The sequence below is a fragment of the Podarcis pityusensis genome, assembly GCF_964106645.2.
Source record: "Podarcis pityusensis genome assembly, chromosome: 12".
Taxonomy (NCBI): Eukaryota; Metazoa; Chordata; class Lepidosauria; order Squamata; family Lacertidae; genus Podarcis; species Podarcis pityusensis.
Genome location: NC_138037.1, coordinates 42,955,788 through 42,974,478, shown reverse-complemented (window position 1 = coordinate 42,974,478; position 18,691 = coordinate 42,955,788). Strand labels below are relative to the sequence as shown.

General features: G+C 45.4%; 1 protein-coding gene and 1 long non-coding RNA gene across 10 annotated transcripts in view; one reads left to right on the top strand and one right to left on the bottom strand.

Moving 5' to 3' along the window:
- EOMES (eomesodermin) overlaps positions 1 to 18,177 on the top strand; it is a 161,256-nt gene extending 143,079 nt beyond the window's left edge. For 5 of the 9 annotated variants that reach the window (XM_080974765.1, XM_080974768.1, XM_080974767.1 and 2 more), the window contains 5 exons: positions 13,942 to 14,096; positions 14,641 to 14,762; positions 15,044 to 15,202; positions 15,649 to 15,710; positions 16,309 to 18,028. In XM_080974765.1, the coding sequence (XP_080830891.1) occupies positions 13,946 to 14,096; positions 14,641 to 14,762; positions 15,044 to 15,202; positions 15,649 to 15,710; positions 16,309 to 17,044 (1,230 nt within the window). In that variant the 5' untranslated portion in view covers positions 13,942 to 13,945 and the 3' untranslated portion in view covers positions 17,045 to 18,028. Of the gene's footprint in view, positions 1 to 865; positions 1,254 to 4,465; positions 4,534 to 11,435; positions 12,526 to 13,941; positions 14,097 to 14,640; positions 14,763 to 15,043; positions 15,203 to 15,648; positions 15,711 to 16,308 lie in introns of those variants that run through there. The other 4 variants (XM_080974769.1, XM_080974762.1, XM_080974761.1 and 1 more) reach the window with 4 other exon arrangements.
- The window catches only part of LOC308459603, a 28,023-nt gene continuing 11,210 nt past the window's right edge, over positions 1,879 to 18,691 (bottom strand). Inside the window, exon 3 of the long non-coding RNA XR_013978212.1 lies at positions 1,879 to 2,509. This is a non-coding gene — a long non-coding RNA (uncharacterized lncRNA). The remainder of the gene's footprint in view (positions 2,510 to 18,691) is intronic.

Below are 18,691 nucleotides of genomic sequence, written 5' to 3'. Positions count from 1 at the left end.
TGTGGCCTCTAAATGGCTGCAGATTACTCCAATTAACAAATGAATTGACTCTCCACAGAACACTAATATGGCAACATGAAACAACTACGGTAACTTCAAAGTTTAACCATTCTAGCCTGCTATAGAATTTCCTTTCAAACAGAGGAGATGGTGTGTGTTTTCGGCTACCTACCGGTTCAAGTCTGACTTCAAAGCTGCCAAAGTGAACAAAAATGTGATATAGTTTAGTTGCTTAAGAAGCCAGGCTATAACCCAAGAAGGTCCTAATTCAACTTTTATGTCTGCTGTGGATTCACAAGCTGGGAGCAGGCAATTCACTCTTGCTCAATTACCCATCCATAAAATGGGGATGATAATAATACAGAGTACAGTCGTACCTTGGAAGTTGAACATAATCCATTCCAGAAGTCTGTTAGACTTCCAAAACATTCGGAAACCAAAGCGCAGCTTCTGATTGGCTGCTGGAAGCTCCTGCAGCCAATCAGAAGCCCCGTCGGATGTTTGGCTTCCAAAAATAGTTCTCAAACCAGAACAGTCACTTCTGAGTTTGTGGCCTTCAGGGGCCAAAATGTTCGAGAACTAAGCTGTTCAAAAACCAAGTTGTAAAAATGACTTCACCCGTGTATGGGAAGAACTTTGAACATGATGAGAAACCTGTATGTCTGCTCTACTTTGAATTTGTTGTCTCAGGAACAGACTGGACAAATAGATTGTGGGTTTCCCATCCCCATGTGGTGATCTTTTCATGGCACATGAGTTGAGATGTACACACAAAGAGCCACTACACCACAACAAATCTTGCCCAGTTTGTTCGGGGGAAGGCCATCTGCTTCGCCTGCAGAAGGTCTCCTATTCCCCAGAGCTAGGACAAACACCTAGAGAACCAATCCATGCAAACACTATTGAGCTAGAAGAACCATTGATCAGACTTGGTATAAAAAAACTTCCGGAGTTCCTCTGACAATTTCAAAAGAAACAAAAGGGATAGAAATGAAGGCCGAGAGGGAGTGATCTGAGGTTAAAGTATCTGGTTTTCTGATGCTGCTTCAACACTTGGAAGGAAGGAAGGAAGGAAGGAAGGAGAGGTGTGAAATTCAAGAAGCAGTGAGTTCCAGAGCAGAGATATGACAGACACACACGAAACTTGAGAGTTAGACACAAGAAGGACTAGCAATGCAAGAATGACAATAAAGAGAGAAGAAGAAAAGCTAAAGGAGGAGGAGTCCAAGTGTGCAGAGATCTAAAAATACAAGGTAAAATGGATCCAATTAAGGAAACTGGAGACATTGAATGAAGAGAGTGTAACGAAGGAGAATCGCAGCCCAATGAGATAAGGGAGGAAATGACCACCAGCACTAGTCAAACACCAACCTTGGTTAAAAATGAAATTTCTAAAAATTGTGTATATGTGGATCTCTCTGTCATGTGGTCATAAGATCAGGACAGTGCCAAAATTCAAACTTGATAGCTTGGTGTCTAAAGGATGAACATGGTTGTGCATGTAAAAACCTCCTCGGGGGGGAAATGAAGGTCATGCCATTTCACTGCCTGTGCAATGGCAGAATCCCCTACTCCCACTTCCCTACCTAGATAATGAGGGAAATAACCTTTTATCAACCTGATTATACAAAGTGCCATAAATGAGCAACAAAGGTGCATCTTTGCCAGCAGCGGTTGTAGGACAAGGGATTGGATGAGTCCAAACAAGTCCAGATGACTTCAGCAGGCTAGTTGTGCCAGGTAGTGTATGATACTGGTCTTGATGGTTTTCCTTTGTCTTCGGCTAGATCACTGTTGTTGCAAATTCCTGAATATTCATCAATTGGAAATAGCATTTGTTGCTAAGTAAAAGCAGACTACCCCCCCCCCCCCGAATATAATAGCTATTCCTGGAGGGAAAATACTATGCAGGGAATAACATCACTATGTTCATTCTTTATCGGAAGTTCTAGGTGCGTTTCAGTCAAGGACTGTAGCAGGAGGGGGTAATCTGTGGCTGTTCAGATACTGCTGGACCACAACTCCCATCAGCCCCAGTCAACATGGCCAGCGGTCAGGGAATAATGGGAGCTGCAGCCTAACAATACTTGGAAGGTCACAGATACCTATTCTTGGACTGGAAGCATCTCCCTCATCATCATCATCATCATTTTATTTTTATGCCACCTTTCCATAGTTGAAGCTATTCTCAAGGCGGCTTACAACATGACAAGATTTACATAATTACAAACAACATAACAGAAGTCATAAACAATAAATAAAACACATCAAAAAGTACACAGTCTAATGGAAACAATTTCCACATAAATCATAAGATCTAAAACTAAAGATACAGCAATAATATAATAACAACAACATCTCTCTCAACCCGCCCACCCCCTAAACGATACTCCAGCCCAAGAATCTGTTCAACAGCCTCAGCTTTTGTAGCTGGAGTCAGTCAGCACTCCACTCTCCCAGGCCAGATGGGAAAGGGCCAGCAAGGCAGGGTGCAGGTCTCCCTGTTGATCTATTGAAGCAAAAACAGCAACAAAGTACTGTTAGGGACTAACACAGTTATTGTGGCGTAAGCTTTCATGGACTAGAATCACCCGCTTTATCCGCCACATGAAGCACAGTTCTTAATTGGCAGGTATATAGATGAAAAATGTCTACTTCGTATAGTGAAATCTGGTACCTTCCATGGTCAAAGGAGTAGCTATGTTAATTGTTTGTATCTATGTGTGAGAAGGAGAGAACTTTTGTGGACTTTTGTGACTTTGCAAACTGCATTGCATCTCGGTGTGTGTGTGTGTGTGTGTGTGTGCGCGTGCGTGCGTGCGCGCGCGCAGGAGGGGGTTATTTTACTTGTCTAATTTCACCTGTCTGTTGTGCAGCTATTTAAAAATCTAAGAACCCTCCAGGGGTGGGGAGGAGTTGCCACACTAGGAAAAAGATTAGCTGTTATTTTAGCACAGCTAATACCCATTACATTTTCTTACTTAATGGTGCTTATATTTATAGTTTCTTTTGTCATGTCTAGTTAATAATAATAATAAATTTTATTTATACCCCGCCCTCCCAGCCAAGGCCGGACTCAGGGCGGCTAACAAGCAATAATAAAAACAAGTTGAATGAATACAACTTAAAAACAAGATTAAAATACAACATTGAAACATTAAAATGCAGCCTCATCACAGGAGGAGAAAGGAAAAAAGAAAAAAGAAAGTTAGGGAAAAGTCAGTTGAGAAGTTTACAAAATGTAAATATTTCTAGAAGACTGTACAAAATAGTACAGCTAAATCAAAACGTATAGCTCTAAAATATGTGATATAAGCAGATACAGTTGGTAAAAACTTAATAAAAATTAAAGAGAAAAACAATAAAACTTAAAGAGAAAATAACCAGATTTAGAGGAGAATTACTATATATGTGGGGAATAGGGTCATTGTCTCTGATTTTAAATCCGAAACAGATTTAATTGACAGTTGCAACTTTGAAATATATTTCATGCTAGTTGACGTTTTAAACCCTATGGAACCAATCCTGCAAAAGCATATGTCCATTTTAAATTGCCTTTTGCTTCAGTGCAATGATTCATAATGCATAAAATGAAGAGTGTTAATCAAATATTTTACAGGATCAGGGTCATTTAATTTTCAACTTCTTAAAGAGTTTTGCTTTAAGACACATCATTTGAGACAGAACTATGTGATAATTAATAATATAATCAAGCTATTAGTGGCTGCCATGTATTCTTTTCCTTGTAATTAAAGAACAACTGAATTAATATTTCTTCCTTGTTGGTGCAGAAATGCAGATATTGTAGAATTGTCATGTAGCTCTGTAACAGTCACATTCCAGCCTGGGCCCCTGGGTATCTGGGGAAGAGCAACTTGGCCACAACATCTCTTGTTGTGCGTACAAGAGTATACCCATCTCTTGTACCCGCACTTTCCCTATTTGAGGTACTTGCCACCACCAGATAAGAAATTACTTATTTGCCAAGCTGGCCATTCTCAAATAGCCTCCAAAATTTTCCTGGAGTTTCTCTGAAAACTTCCTTAGGTAGCATGATTATCAAATTTCTAATCATGAGAGTATTTAGAATAAACTGAGATCACAGATGTTTTATGAAACAAGAAATGAGTTTACTATGATGGAAGAAATTGAAAAAATATGGAGTTCTAGGGGCTGCCACCCTTGTTTGCACTGCTCACCAACCCAGCTTGCCCCCCATTAGACCTCAATGCCGCCACCCCCGTCATTACAGCTTGCTCCAAACTCAACTTCACTATCTCTTACAAAAGTGGTGTGGAATCTTTTCTGGCAGGACAGCCAGATCTTTATTTCCCCCAAGCTGGGCAGGCCAAAGGTAACAGATGCTTGTGGCTGCCCACCTGTCGATCACCTGATGTCCTAGTGATGTCAGCTATGCCTCCTTATGATGCTGTGACTGTAGGGACTTCAAAGCGAGCCATGGAACTTTCAAACCTCCATGGGGTTTGATACTGGGGCTGGCAGCGAGTGCCCATCTGCCCCTGTAGCTGATGGGTAAGTGGGATCAGGCCTTTAAACAGTCCTCTCCACGCTTCTCCTTCAAACCTCCATAGAGGTTCGAAAGATAGGGTTTGCAGATCTTGAGAAAGGTGCAGTCCTGCCACCCGTTCGCCGATGGGGTGGGAGCACACCTTCAAATACCCCCCTCCAAGCTTCTCCTTCAAACCCTCAGTGCTTGAGAAAGTACATATATGAGAAAGGAGGGTATTCCTCCAAAAGAGTCCTGTTGAAATTTTACAAAGTGCTTTTATTTACTGCTTCTTCTTTTCCTATTCTTTACATTTCATCAAAACTATAAATTACTGGTGTTGTACACTGAAAGAAAATCAGATGAAAATGATGCACTGGTGGAAGGGATGCGGGTGGCACTGTGGTCTAAACCACAGAGCCTAGGGCTTGCCGATCAGAAGGTTGGCAGTTCAAATCCCTACGATGGGGTGAGCTCCTGTTGCTCAGTCCCTGCTCCTGCCAACTTAGCAGTTTGAAAGCACTCCAGTGCAAGTAGATAAATAGGTACCGCTCTGGCAGGAAGGTAAACGGCGTTTCTGTGTGCTGCTCTGGTTCGCTAGAAGCAGCTTAGTCATGCTGGCCACATGACCCGGAAGCTGTACGCCGGCTCCCTTGTCCAGTAAAGCGAGATGAGCGCCGCAACCTCAGAGTCGTTTGCGACTGGACCTAACGGGCAGGGGTTCCTTTACCTTAAGTTAGCAAAACTGTATAAGACAAGTACAAATACCTGCTGGAAATGTAAAGCAGAAGAAGGTACCTTTTACCATATGTGATAGTTGTGTAAGCTAATAAAAGCATTCTGGGAAATGATATATAATGAATTGGGGGGGAAATGTTCAAAATAACTGTTGTAAAAAAACAAAAACAACCAGAAGCTTTTTTATTAGGAACTGTAGGTACCAACATCCCAAAAAGCAGAAAATACTTTTTATGTATGCGACAATAGCTGTACGGATGTTACTAGCCCAGGGATGGAAAGAAGACAAAGTCCCTACCAGAGAGGCATGGCAAACCAAGCTGATAGACTATGCCAAAATGGCAAAACTGACCGGAAGGCTCAGGAATCAAGAAGACAGAAACTTCAAGAAAGAATGAGAAAAAAATATAATTTATTTAGGAGACCACTATAAGCAGATGAAAACATTATCAGGATTCTAATAACACTTGTAATGTAACAAATATTATGGACAATATGGAGAGATATAAAATATAGATTATGAAATAATATGCAGTTGAAAATGTCAACAATAGGACCCATGGAGGGGAGGGTGGGAAGTTTGGAGATTCAGAGAAATCTCTATATACAGATATATAGTTAGTATTCTAATAATTCTACACTTGTAAAATCAAATAAAAATGATTTCAAAAAACAAAACAAAACAACAACAAATTACTGAAAGAGAGCTGGTGTCTTGGGTGCCATTAAGATCTGCAATCCTGAGCACATTACTTCAATGTAAGCCCTATTAGGCTTCAGACTTGCTTCCAAGTAAACATTATGTTTAAAATTAGGAAGTGTGGATTAGTTAATTGACCTGTTCAGAGCCTTGAGTGTGTCCCATTAGAACGTGCTTTGCACTCTGAGCCTCTTGAAAAAATAATCCTAAAGAAGGATTGAACATAAGTCACCATCCAGGGGTCCTGACATGACATTAACAGCTGTGTCCCAGGCAGAAACTCAACAGGTGGGTGGAGATGAGTCTGGGAAAATATTTCACTTTTTGAATTTGTTTGCTAAGAACCTTTTGTTAGGAGAAGAAGGAAGAAAATAATGGCTTCTGAACTTGGTAATACAGTGAAACCTCATGTTATGTACCGTCCTTCTTGCAAATGCTTCGGGTTACAAGCTCCGCTAACCCGGAAGTAGATGCTCCCAGTTGTGAACTTTGCCCCGCAATGTGAGCAGAAGTCGTGTAGCGGCAGTGGGAGGCACCAACAGCAAAAGCACGCCTCATGTTAAGAACGGTTTCAGCTTAAGAACGGACCTCTGGAACGAATTAAGTTCGTAACCAGAGGTACCACTGTACTCAGGTTTAACTAAAATGAACTGTGGCATTGGGTGATGTGGAATGCTTGTAGCTGCCATCACCTTTACTGCTGTGTCTCAGACTTTAGTACTATATGGCACATAATAAGAATCCATTTTCCTAACACTAGATAGGCAGATGCTTTAGACCAATGGTTCTCAATTAGTACTGCGGACCTCCTGTCTTTCAAAAGCCAAGCCATGGACCCCCTACTTTTTTGGGGTACTATGGTAGTTTTTGTTATGTGAATGATGCCCCAGACCCCTGGTTGGGTTATGCAGACTTCCTGGTATCCATGGACCACCAATTGGGAACCACTGCTTTTGACAGTTTACAGGCAGGGCATGATGGCAGCATTATTATGGAAACCTGAACTGTGTTAAATGTGGTCTGCACAAGTTACTAGGTTTGAAATAGCAATTAAGGCGTCCCAGCAGATGTATGATTTCAGATTATATTCCCAAAGATGGGACAGGTCAGCCATGGCATGTTCCTTCTCTCCAACACCCTTAGGTGCAACCTGAAACCTGCAGAGCACCTAGCTGAGTCTCATGTACTAGGCATGCCTACAACACTTCATCTTGAAAGTGGACTGGGACTAGATGCAGACTTCATGGCTTCAGCATCAGCCAATATATGTATTTTTCTCTTCTCCCCACCCACCTTGCTTTGCATTGTGGAGAACTTAAAAGCTTGCACACTGCTTGGTGTCATTTTGGTTGACCTACTTAATATGTCGCTCTACTGTAGATTTTGGAAGTTCACTGTTTTTGTTTACGGTGGTGGTTTGTCGTGATTTGATCTTGTAGCATTCTCACACTACTTGCTTAGTTTTCCTCCTAGAACAGCTTGGTGGTCTACAGTAACATACACACAGAGAGAGTCATTGAGGCAGTTTAAAGATTAATAGATTAATTACTGCATCAGCTTTCATGGACTAGAGTTCACTTTACCCAGTGTATGGTATCTGACGTATCAGGATTCAGTGAAAATTTTAGTAAAAAGGCAAAGCCATTGTGTACAGGACTGGATCTGCAAAAGTCTGCAGACTGCCTCCAGCCAGATCTCTGTGGCTAATAGTGGTTCTGGATTACACCCTAAATCTGGGTTAGTTCAGAGCATCCAAAAAAGAGTAAACCAGCTTCCTGTCCCGATTTAAATTCCATAAAATGGGTTAGGATTTTCCTAGCCCTCATGACAAAAAAAAAAAAAATTTAAAAAAAATCCGTGAAGGAACTTGGCAGTCAAGGTTACATTACAGAGGGCTCTTTCGAGTTCAAATGAATGTCAGGTTAAATACCACCCCCCGTTGCACCTTTGTCAAACAAGCATGGGGAGGATGTTAGCCAAAGAAAGATGAGTTTAACCAAAATGCAAGCAAAAAGGAAAGGAACACATGACGCAGTTCGACAAATCGCTCTGCTTCATAAACAGCGAAAAGAGGTACGAAATAAGTTTAAAAGGTGAGCGTAGAAACCAGAAGCGCCGAGTCCTTCCTGACTTGGCTTGCTTTTGCCTCTCTCCAAGGTGCTGAATGACTGAGCATTGTAAGCAAACCATTCTGTTCCCTCCTTGTGTCTTTGGTTATAAATTTATGACTACGAGCCACTTCAACTGCGACTGGGTCTAAGGAAATTTCATCCTAGCAGTTCAACCCACAACGCAACAGAGTGCCCTTGCAACGGAGTGTGCCGGAAAATGCAGCTTTTAAATGCAACCTCATACAGTAGTTGAAAGTAGCTTCTGCTGGAATATATGGGGTGGTTCTCCTATAGATCGGGCTGCAAAGAGCGAGTAGGTTAGAAACAGACGCTAATGACCTTCTCATTCTAACAGCTATGATTATTGCTTCACTGACCGTTAGTTTTGAGTTCTGAACAAATTTGCTGTAAATCCCGGGTGGAGACTCTAGGCTGTAGGAGCACGTTTATGGATTTAGGGTCCCGAAAGAAAGAAAGAAGGAAAGAAGGAAGGAAAGAAGGAAGGAAAGAAAGAAAGAAAGAGAAGAAACCAGAATAACATTGCCTTTTATTTTAATGTGTACTTTTTAAACTATGTAAATCCAAATAACTGGAAATTTTAACAAGAGTAGTGTATGTGCGTTTGTAGTAACTATAAGCTGGGAAGGAGGAGAGCGATAAATCCAGTGATATCGTCTGAAATTATTTCCTGTGCTGCCCAGTCCTATACATGTTTACTCCAAAGTAAGTCCCCCTTTAACACCCAGTTGAGACTGTTTAAGAATGCAGCCTTCATCTTGAGCTTTTTTCAACATAGTCCCAAAGGGCATCGCTTTCAATCGGAGAAGTATCTGATTTGGCAACTAAAGTCAGTGCCAGAGTAAACAGCAAGACAAAACTTCTGTTCCTTGTTCATCGCCCCAATCCAAAACATATTTGTTGGTTGGAAGGACAGAGTATGTACTCCTTTTGATTATTTTTCGAAGAAATCGGTGCACATATATTTAAGAACAACCAACAAGCGTGTGTTACAAGCCAAATGTTGTGGCTTAAAGGAAAAGAGACGAATTCTCTGCAGACCAGATAAGCTGCTTTCGCAGTGAAAGGAGGAACTAACTTCAAGGGCTTACCATACTTGAGAGTAAATTCCACGGCAATCCGTAGAAATCATTTCTATCTAAGCATGGTTAGGATCCGTCTGTAATCAATATTTTATAAAACGGAACGGGGAAGGAACTTCTTTTGCTTTTATTTACTATTTATTAATGCTAAGGTATTTTTTCAAGGTTTAGCAGTTGCGATGTTAAAATTTCAGGCATTGAAGAAATGTAAGCACGTTTGAAGATGAGCAAAGGGTAGCTTTTGAAGTCTCTTTGAAAACTGATTTTAAAAAAAGAAAGAACTAAGATAAAACGTTTATTCCCTTCTGTCAGAAACCGAGGGAATTAAACCTGTTGATACGAATATCGGTAGGTCTTCAGACCAACAGGTTTAATCTCTTCCTATGCAAATGAAATATTTTATAACAACTTGCATCGGCCTAATATAGCAAAGCGCTGACGCCCGGACGCCTAATATGCCCGGGTTTGCAACAAATAAAGACTTGGGGAAGAGAGAAAGAAACTGCAAATTCGAAGTGGGATTTTGTTGTTGTTGCTCTCGGTACTGAAGCTCCTCGTTCCTGTCCCTGTTTCCCTTTGCAAATATCAAGGTTTTGCGCGACGGAATGAAATAAGAGACTCAGCTAGAAGCAGTTTCCAGAATAGGCCGCCGGACCCGCTCGGCAGCTCCACCTCTTGCTCTGCCACCGTCCCTTCGCATCTTTCTCAAATGCAATGTTTGTGCCACTCTAGATGCCTTTGTGCAAGGGAGGTGTTTGTTTTGTGTGTTGCTTTTTTAGGTGACAGTGTACCACTGGAAGCATCTCCCCCAAACCGCCCCATCCCGGGTCCTCTCTAAGATCCCGGAAACTCAGGAGCCGGTTCCACGGGTCTTTCTCTTGCGCAAGCCTCATTGATGAGTACTGCGCAAGAGAAGCGCGAGCCTCGCTTGCCCGCCTGCTTCGCCCCCGCTTGGGCTCTGAAACTGATCAGGCTCAGCTTGAATCTCCAGCGAAATCTGGAAAGCTTTCCTCGCTTTTTTCTTGTTCATGGGACGGACCATTTCGCCTCCCTTCTTGCTTGGTGTCTTGAACGAAACCGAAGCAGCAGACGATCCAGATTCAGACCAGATTCCATCGTTGCGCTTCTAGGCGTAGTTTCTTAAGGGAAAGCGCTTTCGCGGGGAAGGTCTTGAAAGAAGCGAGTTACGTTAGCCGTCCGATTCGCTCGGGCCTAGAAAGGAGTCGTCGGGCTGCTGTGGAATATCTGTGTATCGCCCTGCTTCCTTCAGACGAGGGAAGCCAGATCTGTTTGTTTGTTTTCGGCAGCAGCCAATTGCCTTGGCAAACCCTTTCCCCTTCCCCTGTCCTCTCTCCCCCCCCTCCCGGGCTTCGCTTTCTTCCTCTCTCTCCCTCCCCCTTTCAAAGCGAGGGGGAAGAAGGAGGCGAGGGTGTTCTGAAGCGAGAGCGCGACTCGTCCTTTCCCTCCCCCGCCTGGTTTAAAGGAAATCCCGGCGAAGGTGTGAAGTGCTCGGCAGGTCTTGCACAAACACATCCCGACGCAACAGCCGCGGCGTATAAAGCGGGGAAGGGGGCCGGGCGCGACGGCTTCGACGCGGGGAGAAGGGAAGAGGCCGGACTCCGGCCCCAGACGCCTTAATGGGGCCCATCGCCTTTTCGAGGGGAGGTGTGGAATGGGCCCCGTCGCCTCTTCCCTCCTCCAGCGCTGACAGGGCTGAGGGGAGCCTTTAGCCGCCGCTGCTGAGGGAGCTTTCCGAGGCCGGCCAGCCCAGGAAGGCGAAGCCCCCCTCGTGAAAGAGGGAAATGGCCGCTTAGGACGCAGACGGCCCCGCTGAGCTCTGAAGCGTCGGCTCCCTTTTCATCTCCTCCCCTCAGAAAGTTGACTTGTGGCCTCCAAAGGACGTCGCTCAAAAAACCAGGCCTCGCTTTTTACATTTTAAGGAAAGCTTTAATCGCAGTGTTTTTGGTTAGCCCACGTCAAGTAAGGGCTACTCTAAATACCCAGCAGCTTCTCCCCACACCCCGCCTCATAAAGTCCGTGAAAAGTTTCATGTAAAGAATTGAGGGGGCTGGTGTGTGGGATCTTTTAAAAATTATTTTAAAAAGCACTTAAGAGTCGCAGGTGACTTGTTCCAATTAGTAGCTGTCTAATTAAATTAGTGTCACCGAGACCAGCCAATAGGTGGGCGAGGGAAGGAGAGGTTCGCCGGCGAATGGAGCCGCCTCCAAGCCCCTCCCCGGCTGCGGGAGAGGAGCGCGCGCGCGCGCCTATAAAAACGCTCCCCGGCTTGGTCAATCGCAGTCAATTGTGTGGCATTTAAAGGCGGGAAGGTCAGGTGGGTGGGGGCGGCTTCTTCTTTTTGTAAATGAGGCTGCCACAGAAGGCGGCCCAAGCCCTTGTTCGGTGCCTTTGAGGGGAACCAAGGACGTTGTTGTGTCGCCGGCTGAGGCGAAGTGAGCGCCTAGTTTTGCGCCTCCCGGCAGAGCCGCTCTCTCGGAGTTGTGAGGGGACTTCTGGGGCGGGTGGCGAGCGGGGCGGCTCATCTGAGGCGATGCAGCTGGGGGAGCAACTCTTGGGCAGCCCGGCCAACCTGCCCGGCGCCCCCTTCTACCCGCTGGAGAGCGCGGGCGGCCGCGGCGGCGGCGGCGGCGGCGGCTCGACGCGCCACCTCAGCTCGGGGTCTCCGCCGCGCCTGGACTTGGACAAGGGCGCGAAGAAGTTTGGCGGCGCCTCGGGGCCTCCGGCGGCCGGCCTGCTGGGCGAGGCCGAGGCGGCGGCCGACACGCCTCCCTTCGTCGCTGGCGCCGCCGGCCAGGTTCCCGCCAAAGCGGCCTCGGGGGCCGACGGCGGGCGCAAAGGCTCGCCTTGCCCGGCGGAGGAAGAGCCTCTGCCTCCGGCTCCGGCGCCGGCGCGCTACACTCTGGACGGCCTGAGCCCCGAGCGCTACTACCTGCAGTCGCCCGGCCCGCAGGGCGGCGGCGGCGGCGAGCTGGGCGGCCCGTGCGCCCTGTTCCCTTACGCCGGGGCGGCGGGCGGCGCGCAGCCGGGCTCCATGTACCCGGCGGCGGGCGGCGCGCGCTACCCCTACGGCTCGGTCCTGTCTCCGCCGGGGGGCTTTCCCAGCGCGGCAGGCAGGACGCCCTTCGCGGCGGCGGCCGGCGCCTACCAGTACGGCCAGGGGGCGCCTCCGGGCAGCCTCTACAGCCCCTACCCGGCGGCGGCGGCGGCGGGCTCGTGCGGCGGGCTGGGCGCGCTGGCGATGCCCGGCGGGGCGGGCGCGCTCCGAGCTCAAGTCTTCCTGTGCAACCGGCCGCTCTGGCTCAAGTTCCACCGGCACCAGACCGAGATGATCATCACCAAGCAGGGCAGGTAACGCCGCTGCTTGTCTCTTTCCTGGGGAGTCGGGGGGGGGGCGACGGGACTGCGGGACACGGGGCGGGCGGCGCGCTTTGGGGCAGATCGGATTTGCGAGGAAATGGCGCGGAGGTAATCCGTTTGGGAGGAACCGATTTGGGAGAGCGGCTCGAGGAGCTTTCGGCGCGGGATCTCATCAAATTAAGAGCGAGCTTGGGAAAACTCGGTTTAGTTTTAAGGGATCCGGGGCGGAATTGGTTTGCATTTGCTCTCTGCATTTGCGTGCCTGTCATCAGGTGTGGCCCAGGTTTCCCCGGATTGTCAACAGTTGTTCTCTCCCCCGGCTTAAAGTTTTCCCTGTGCACATTTACCCGAGAGTAATCGCCACTGGACACCGGGGGGCTTAAATAGGAAACTAACATGCTCAGGTTTGCGCTCTGAAACTCATTTTTTTCCAGTTCATGTACTTAAAAGTATACGCTAATGGGGGGGGGGCAGGAATTCGATTCAAAAGAAATAACAAAACTATTTTATTTTTTTAAAGAAGAAATTTCTTAAATCGAGCTATGTAGTGCCGGTGTTTTTAAGCATCAGAAAACCGGACTTGCTTTTGCTTGGAAATAAAATCCGATCGTAATAAGGTTCTTTTTCGTTAGTTTACGATCGGGACGTTAAACTGGGGGAGGAAGGCAACGCCCTGGATTTATGGCACTAGCGAGACCAACCAAATTTCAGGATTTGAGGGATTGGGGGTACCGGAGTGCAATTATAACAAATGACTGGTCGATCGAAACCTTCCCCACCAAAATCACCCTTGTGCTTGATTCGAAGTAGGACAGACATACTTGTAGGGTTTCTTTCCATCTCTCTCCCCCCCCCCCCCGCCATTTAAATATATTTGGTTTCTTGTGTTCCCTAAACCGGCACTATCAGTCCATCATAATGGTTGATTGAGATAAAAGAATTGGGGCCGGGGTGGGAAACAGAATGTGCCATTAGTTTCTGTCCGAAGAGCCTGGGAATTCTGTGCGTGTGATATATAAATTATAACCTAGGGCAAGCGAGGGCTTGAAACTACTGCAGCCTTCGGATCATGGTATATTTGGAATGGGATTGGTGGTGTCCCTCTTCCTTCGAGGTGCTGCAATTGAAAGGCTGCCCTCTCCGATCTCTCCTTCCGAGGCCGTCGCTCTGGATGTTCGCAGAAGAGCAAGACTTTGAGCCAAAGCCTCTCGTGGCGGCTCTCTCTAAATATAAACCCCGCGAGGGGAGCCGCCATCTGCCTCCCGCTCTCGGTCCAGGCGCTAGCCGAGGCTGGAGCGCGCTGCCAAAGAGCATCGGCGGGGGCTCCTGGCTCAGGGATGCAGGCGGCCTCGATTCCCTTTTTCTAAATGCGCGCCTTCCCCCCTTCCTTTCTCTTTCCAATACCAGGCGGATGTTCCCCTTCCTGAGCTTCAACATCACCGGCCTCAACCCCACCGCCCACTACAACGTCTTCGTGGAAGTGATCTTGGCGGATCCCAACCACTGGCGCTTCCAAGGGGGAAAGTGGGTGACGTGTGGCAAAGCCGATAACAACATGCAAGGTAAGCGATTGGGGAAGGGGCAGGCAAGGAGACTTTTTCTCTTGCCTTCAGCTTCCTTCCATGCCTTCATTTGCTTCATCCAGAATCCAGATGCAAAGCTCTTTATAGACAAGGAAGGCAAGGAAATTAATTGCCTTGTCATACAGCCTTTTGAAATGTGACTTCTGAATCTAAAGGAGATGAATCCTCTCCAGAAAGTGACTTTGTGCTTTTTAAAAAAGGGGGGGTTGGAAGACTCCTTTACTCCAGCTTGCTCAGAAATTAAAGGAAGGCTCAGCATGTTTCCTTCTTTCCCCCTTTCATGCTCATGGTTTAATTACAGATCCTGCAGACTCTCTGCCACTGCAAGTGAATGGCTGCAACCCAGCATCCTATTAGATGTGCATTCTTGTGTGCAAGTATTTCCTTTGTCGTGGCACACAAGAGAGAGTGCATTTCATCTTGGTGTTATGTCTGATTTGGGGAAATGTCTAATTCACCCAAGTACACGCAGGAGAGATGAAATGCACCTTTCCCTGACTCTCATCTTCTTTCCATCTTACAGGTAACAAGGTTTATGTTCATCCTGAATCTCCCAACACTGGAGCCCACTGGATGCGACAAGAGATCTCTTTTGGAAAACTAAAACTAACTAATAACAAAGGGGCCAATAATAATAATACTCAGGTAAAACAACACACTTAAATTTGGTTTGCTTAGTTGATCTGTGGTTCCTGGAACCTGAAGGAAGATTCAGTAGGTTTTTGAAACGGGTCTCCAGTAAATTCTGAATTTGCTGGAGTCATCTCGACAGTACATCTTGTCCCTTTTTTAAAGTTATAAATTGGCATGTGGACATGGGAACTAGTGCCGTATTAAAGGCTTGCAAAATTTGAAACTATCCTTCCCTATGTCAGGTGGATTTTTAAAAAAGTATTGTGCACTAACTCAGTGTTCATCTTTTCCAGATGATAGTACTTCAATCTCTGCATAAATATCAGCCTCGTCTCCACATTGTGGAAGTGACAGAAGATGGTGTTGAGGACATGAATGACTCCTCTAAGACACAGACATTTAACTTCCCTGAAACACAATTCATTGCTGTGACTGCATATCAGAACACTGATGTAAGGATAAAATATGCTTGGTATGCTAAATAGCTTTTATCTGGGGTGCGCTATGATACCCTTCATAAATTAAGAGGTAAAATAGGAACACAAAGAGAGTGATAAATGGAGCTTTAAATACTTTGTTAACTGGAAGCAAGGGGTGGTATTGAACTGAGTTTTACTCCAGGTAAACCCATTGAAATTAATGGACCTAGTTTAGTTGTGTTCATTTCAGTGGGTATACTCAGAGTAAAACATAGCTGAATACCACTCAAGCAGCTCTACATCTGTCTGTTTTACCACTGCTGTAGATACAGTTGTTAACTTGATTTCCTAAAGAAATACACAAAAGCTTTCTAAATAAGTACCTCTCCTTTTTGCATGTACAAAGGAAATTATCGTCGTCTTTTTTACAGATTTTGAGGTATCTAAGTAGACACCACTATTTTGTCTTTACTTTTCAGATCACACAGCTTAAAATTGACCATAATCCTTTTGCAAAAGGCTTTCGGGACAACTATGATTCGTAAGTAGTATTCTCATCTCTATGTGGTACAAATAATTCTATTCCATAAAAGTGCAGATTTTTAAAAGTATATTAATTTAAGAGCTTTTGTATTGGTAGCTAGCAACAATCTTCAAGGTGTCTTACTTGAGAGCGATGGAACTTTCTTCTAAGCAAAAATAGTCTCCCATCTAGGTGAAAATGAATGTTAGATTGCAAACTATTTCACCTCTTCACTTACCTAAATTGCAGCAGAGGCAACTGACTGGGTTTGCAGAAAGTAAAAATAGCACAAAATTTTATTCTGGAATAAGGTCTAAATTTGCACATACACCACTGCAAATAAATAAATAAATAAATATTCATTTGTGTTTTTTTAATGTTCCTCACCTAGCTGAACTTTTTATATTGTGTTTCAAAGTGAACTTAACTGGGAGAATTTGCAGAAAGTATACATTAAAATGGACTTTAATATTTGTTGACTTTAATCTTGACCATAAAATAAATGGCCAGTCCAGCATGATCTCCTTGGGGCTGAGCCATCCCTCCTTGCATGCTAATGCCAACATTCTAAATGGTAAAGAACAATATCTTAGGCGTTTTTCTCTTGTGTTTGTAGCATGTACACAGCTTCAGAAAATGACAGATTAACTCCATCTCCCACGGATTCTCCTAGATCCCACCAGATTGTCCCAGGAGCCCGGTACAGCGTGCAACCCTTCTTCCAGGAACAATTTGTCAACAACCTGCCACCGACTAGATTTTATAACGGGGAAAGAACTGTGCCTCAGACAAACGGCCTCCTCTCGCCTCAGCAGAACGAAGAGGTGGCCAATCCTCCACAGAGATGGTTTGTCACTCCAGTCCAGCAGTCTGGGGCCAACAAACTGGACATGAACTCTTACGAAACAGACTACTCTCCTAGTACCTTACTTCCTTATGGGATCAAGTCCCTCCCCCTGCAGACATCCCATGCCTTGGGCTATTACCCTGACCCTACGTTCTCCTCCATGGCTGGATGGGGGAGCAGAGGCTCTTACCAGAGGAAAATGTCTGCTGGCTTACCTTGGGCCTCCAGGACAAGCCCCCCAGGTTTCTCCGAAGACCTGCTTTCTAAGGAGAAAGTGAAAGAAGAAATGGGGTCGTCCTGGATAGAGACACCGCCATCCATAAAATCTCTAGATTCAAACGATTCTGGAGTCTACACTGGCGCTTGCAAAAGGCGGCGACTCTCCCCAAGCACGTCCAGCAACGAAAACTCCCCCACGATGAAGTGTGAGGACATTAATGCTGAGGACTATGGCAAAGACACTTCCAAAGGCATGGGCTACTATGCTTTCTATACCAGTTCTTAAGCCCTAGTCTTTGTGTCAGAACTTGACTTGGCTATAATCTTTCAGTGGTGTTGCGGAGGTCTTTTGCAAAAATGTTGCCAAAGGAACTCTTTACCTTCCCACCTTTTTGAAAAAAAATGTTCTTGTGCAATTCCATAGAAGGTGCCAAAGCTTTTTGACTGACTTCTGCAGGTAAAAAAGGGAAGAAACTGGGTAGCACTCCAAAATGACTTGGCCTCTTTACCCCCACCCCCTCCTGCTCCCCACCCCCAGCTAAGGAGACAGCGAGGGAGAATCTCTAAGCATCATTCTGATTTTAAGTGTGGCTTTCAGAAAGGGCCAGGAAAGGAGGGGGTAATAAAGCAAAGGTTGTACAATCTGGCCAGTGCGTAAGTGCTGTGCACTAACAAACAGTTTGAGGGAAGAGTTAGGTGCTTATTGAACAAATTACTACCCTATTGGATCTATTGTTGTAGCTGAATAGTGGAAATATTCAAAGTGGAGGCTTTATCAATAGAATATTTCTTCATGATGTATGCAAAAACCAAACTTTTGGCTCAATGACTAAGCCTTGCTTTTTTTCTGGGGATATTTTAAATGACTTGGCAGAAAGTTATGGCAGTGAAGGAATCCTACAAAGGTAGCAAAAACCCAGTATTAAATGTACAGCTCTGTGTTGTCTAGATATATTGTGGACTATGACAAAACATTCTGTGTAGTTCTAGTCATGGCAGTGCAGTTGAGTGTCTGAAGCCGGTGTGTGTTGGGAGTTCTTTATTTAAAACAACTTCAAAGTGGATTCTGATGCTGAGAGTACATCAAAATATATATTTATTGGTAGGTGGTGAATGTATTTTTCAGCCGTTCTGAACTGAGTGTTGTAACTCCTCTTGCTCAATCTATAAATATTATGAGACAATGCCGAGGTGGCAAAAGACTTTAAAACAAAGCATTAGTTTTATTGCAGGGGTGGGGCGGCAGGGGGGGTTGTCTGTATATAATGATTTTTAATAAATGTGTTGCAATGATAGGTGCTGAATTCTGCAAAGGAGAATTGAGAGTCTGTGTGCCCTCTATCCCTTGTTAGTAATAAGTTTGCAGCAGGACCTTAGAAACAAATTTAAAATAATAATAATTAAATGTAAAAAATGTGGAAGTCTAAAGCTACTTAAAGGGCCTCCTGTGCTCCATCCCAAAGTGGGAAATTAGTCCACTGAGGACCCAAAGCAAAATGCAGGAATTTCTTCAGTGGCTCGTACATGAGTGATGGCCTTCAATAATGGGGAAGGGGCTCTTTTAAAGTGGGGGGGGGGACCAAGAGCCCAGCTCCTCTTCCTAACAGCTGCAGGGCTAAGCTGAAAGAGCTGCCCACTTTCTCCTGCTCCAGACACCAGGGCTGGGGAGTTTGGCAAGCTTCAACTTTACCTACCCAGATACTGTGCAGGTGGGTCTGTTGCCCAGTCCTGCCAGGTGGATATTTGCCGAAGCTGGTTGCCTCTCCCTAGCATCACTCAAAAAGAAAGTCTAGACTGGGATGGGAGCAAGGAAGAACAGGGTCTAAAACTCCTGTTGCGCGTCAGATCTAGTCCTATGCAGGCTAGCGCGTCTCGGGGCATTTTGTCTTTCTTTATTCGCGTGCTTTAAATTCATTATGAATGTTTTACTTGA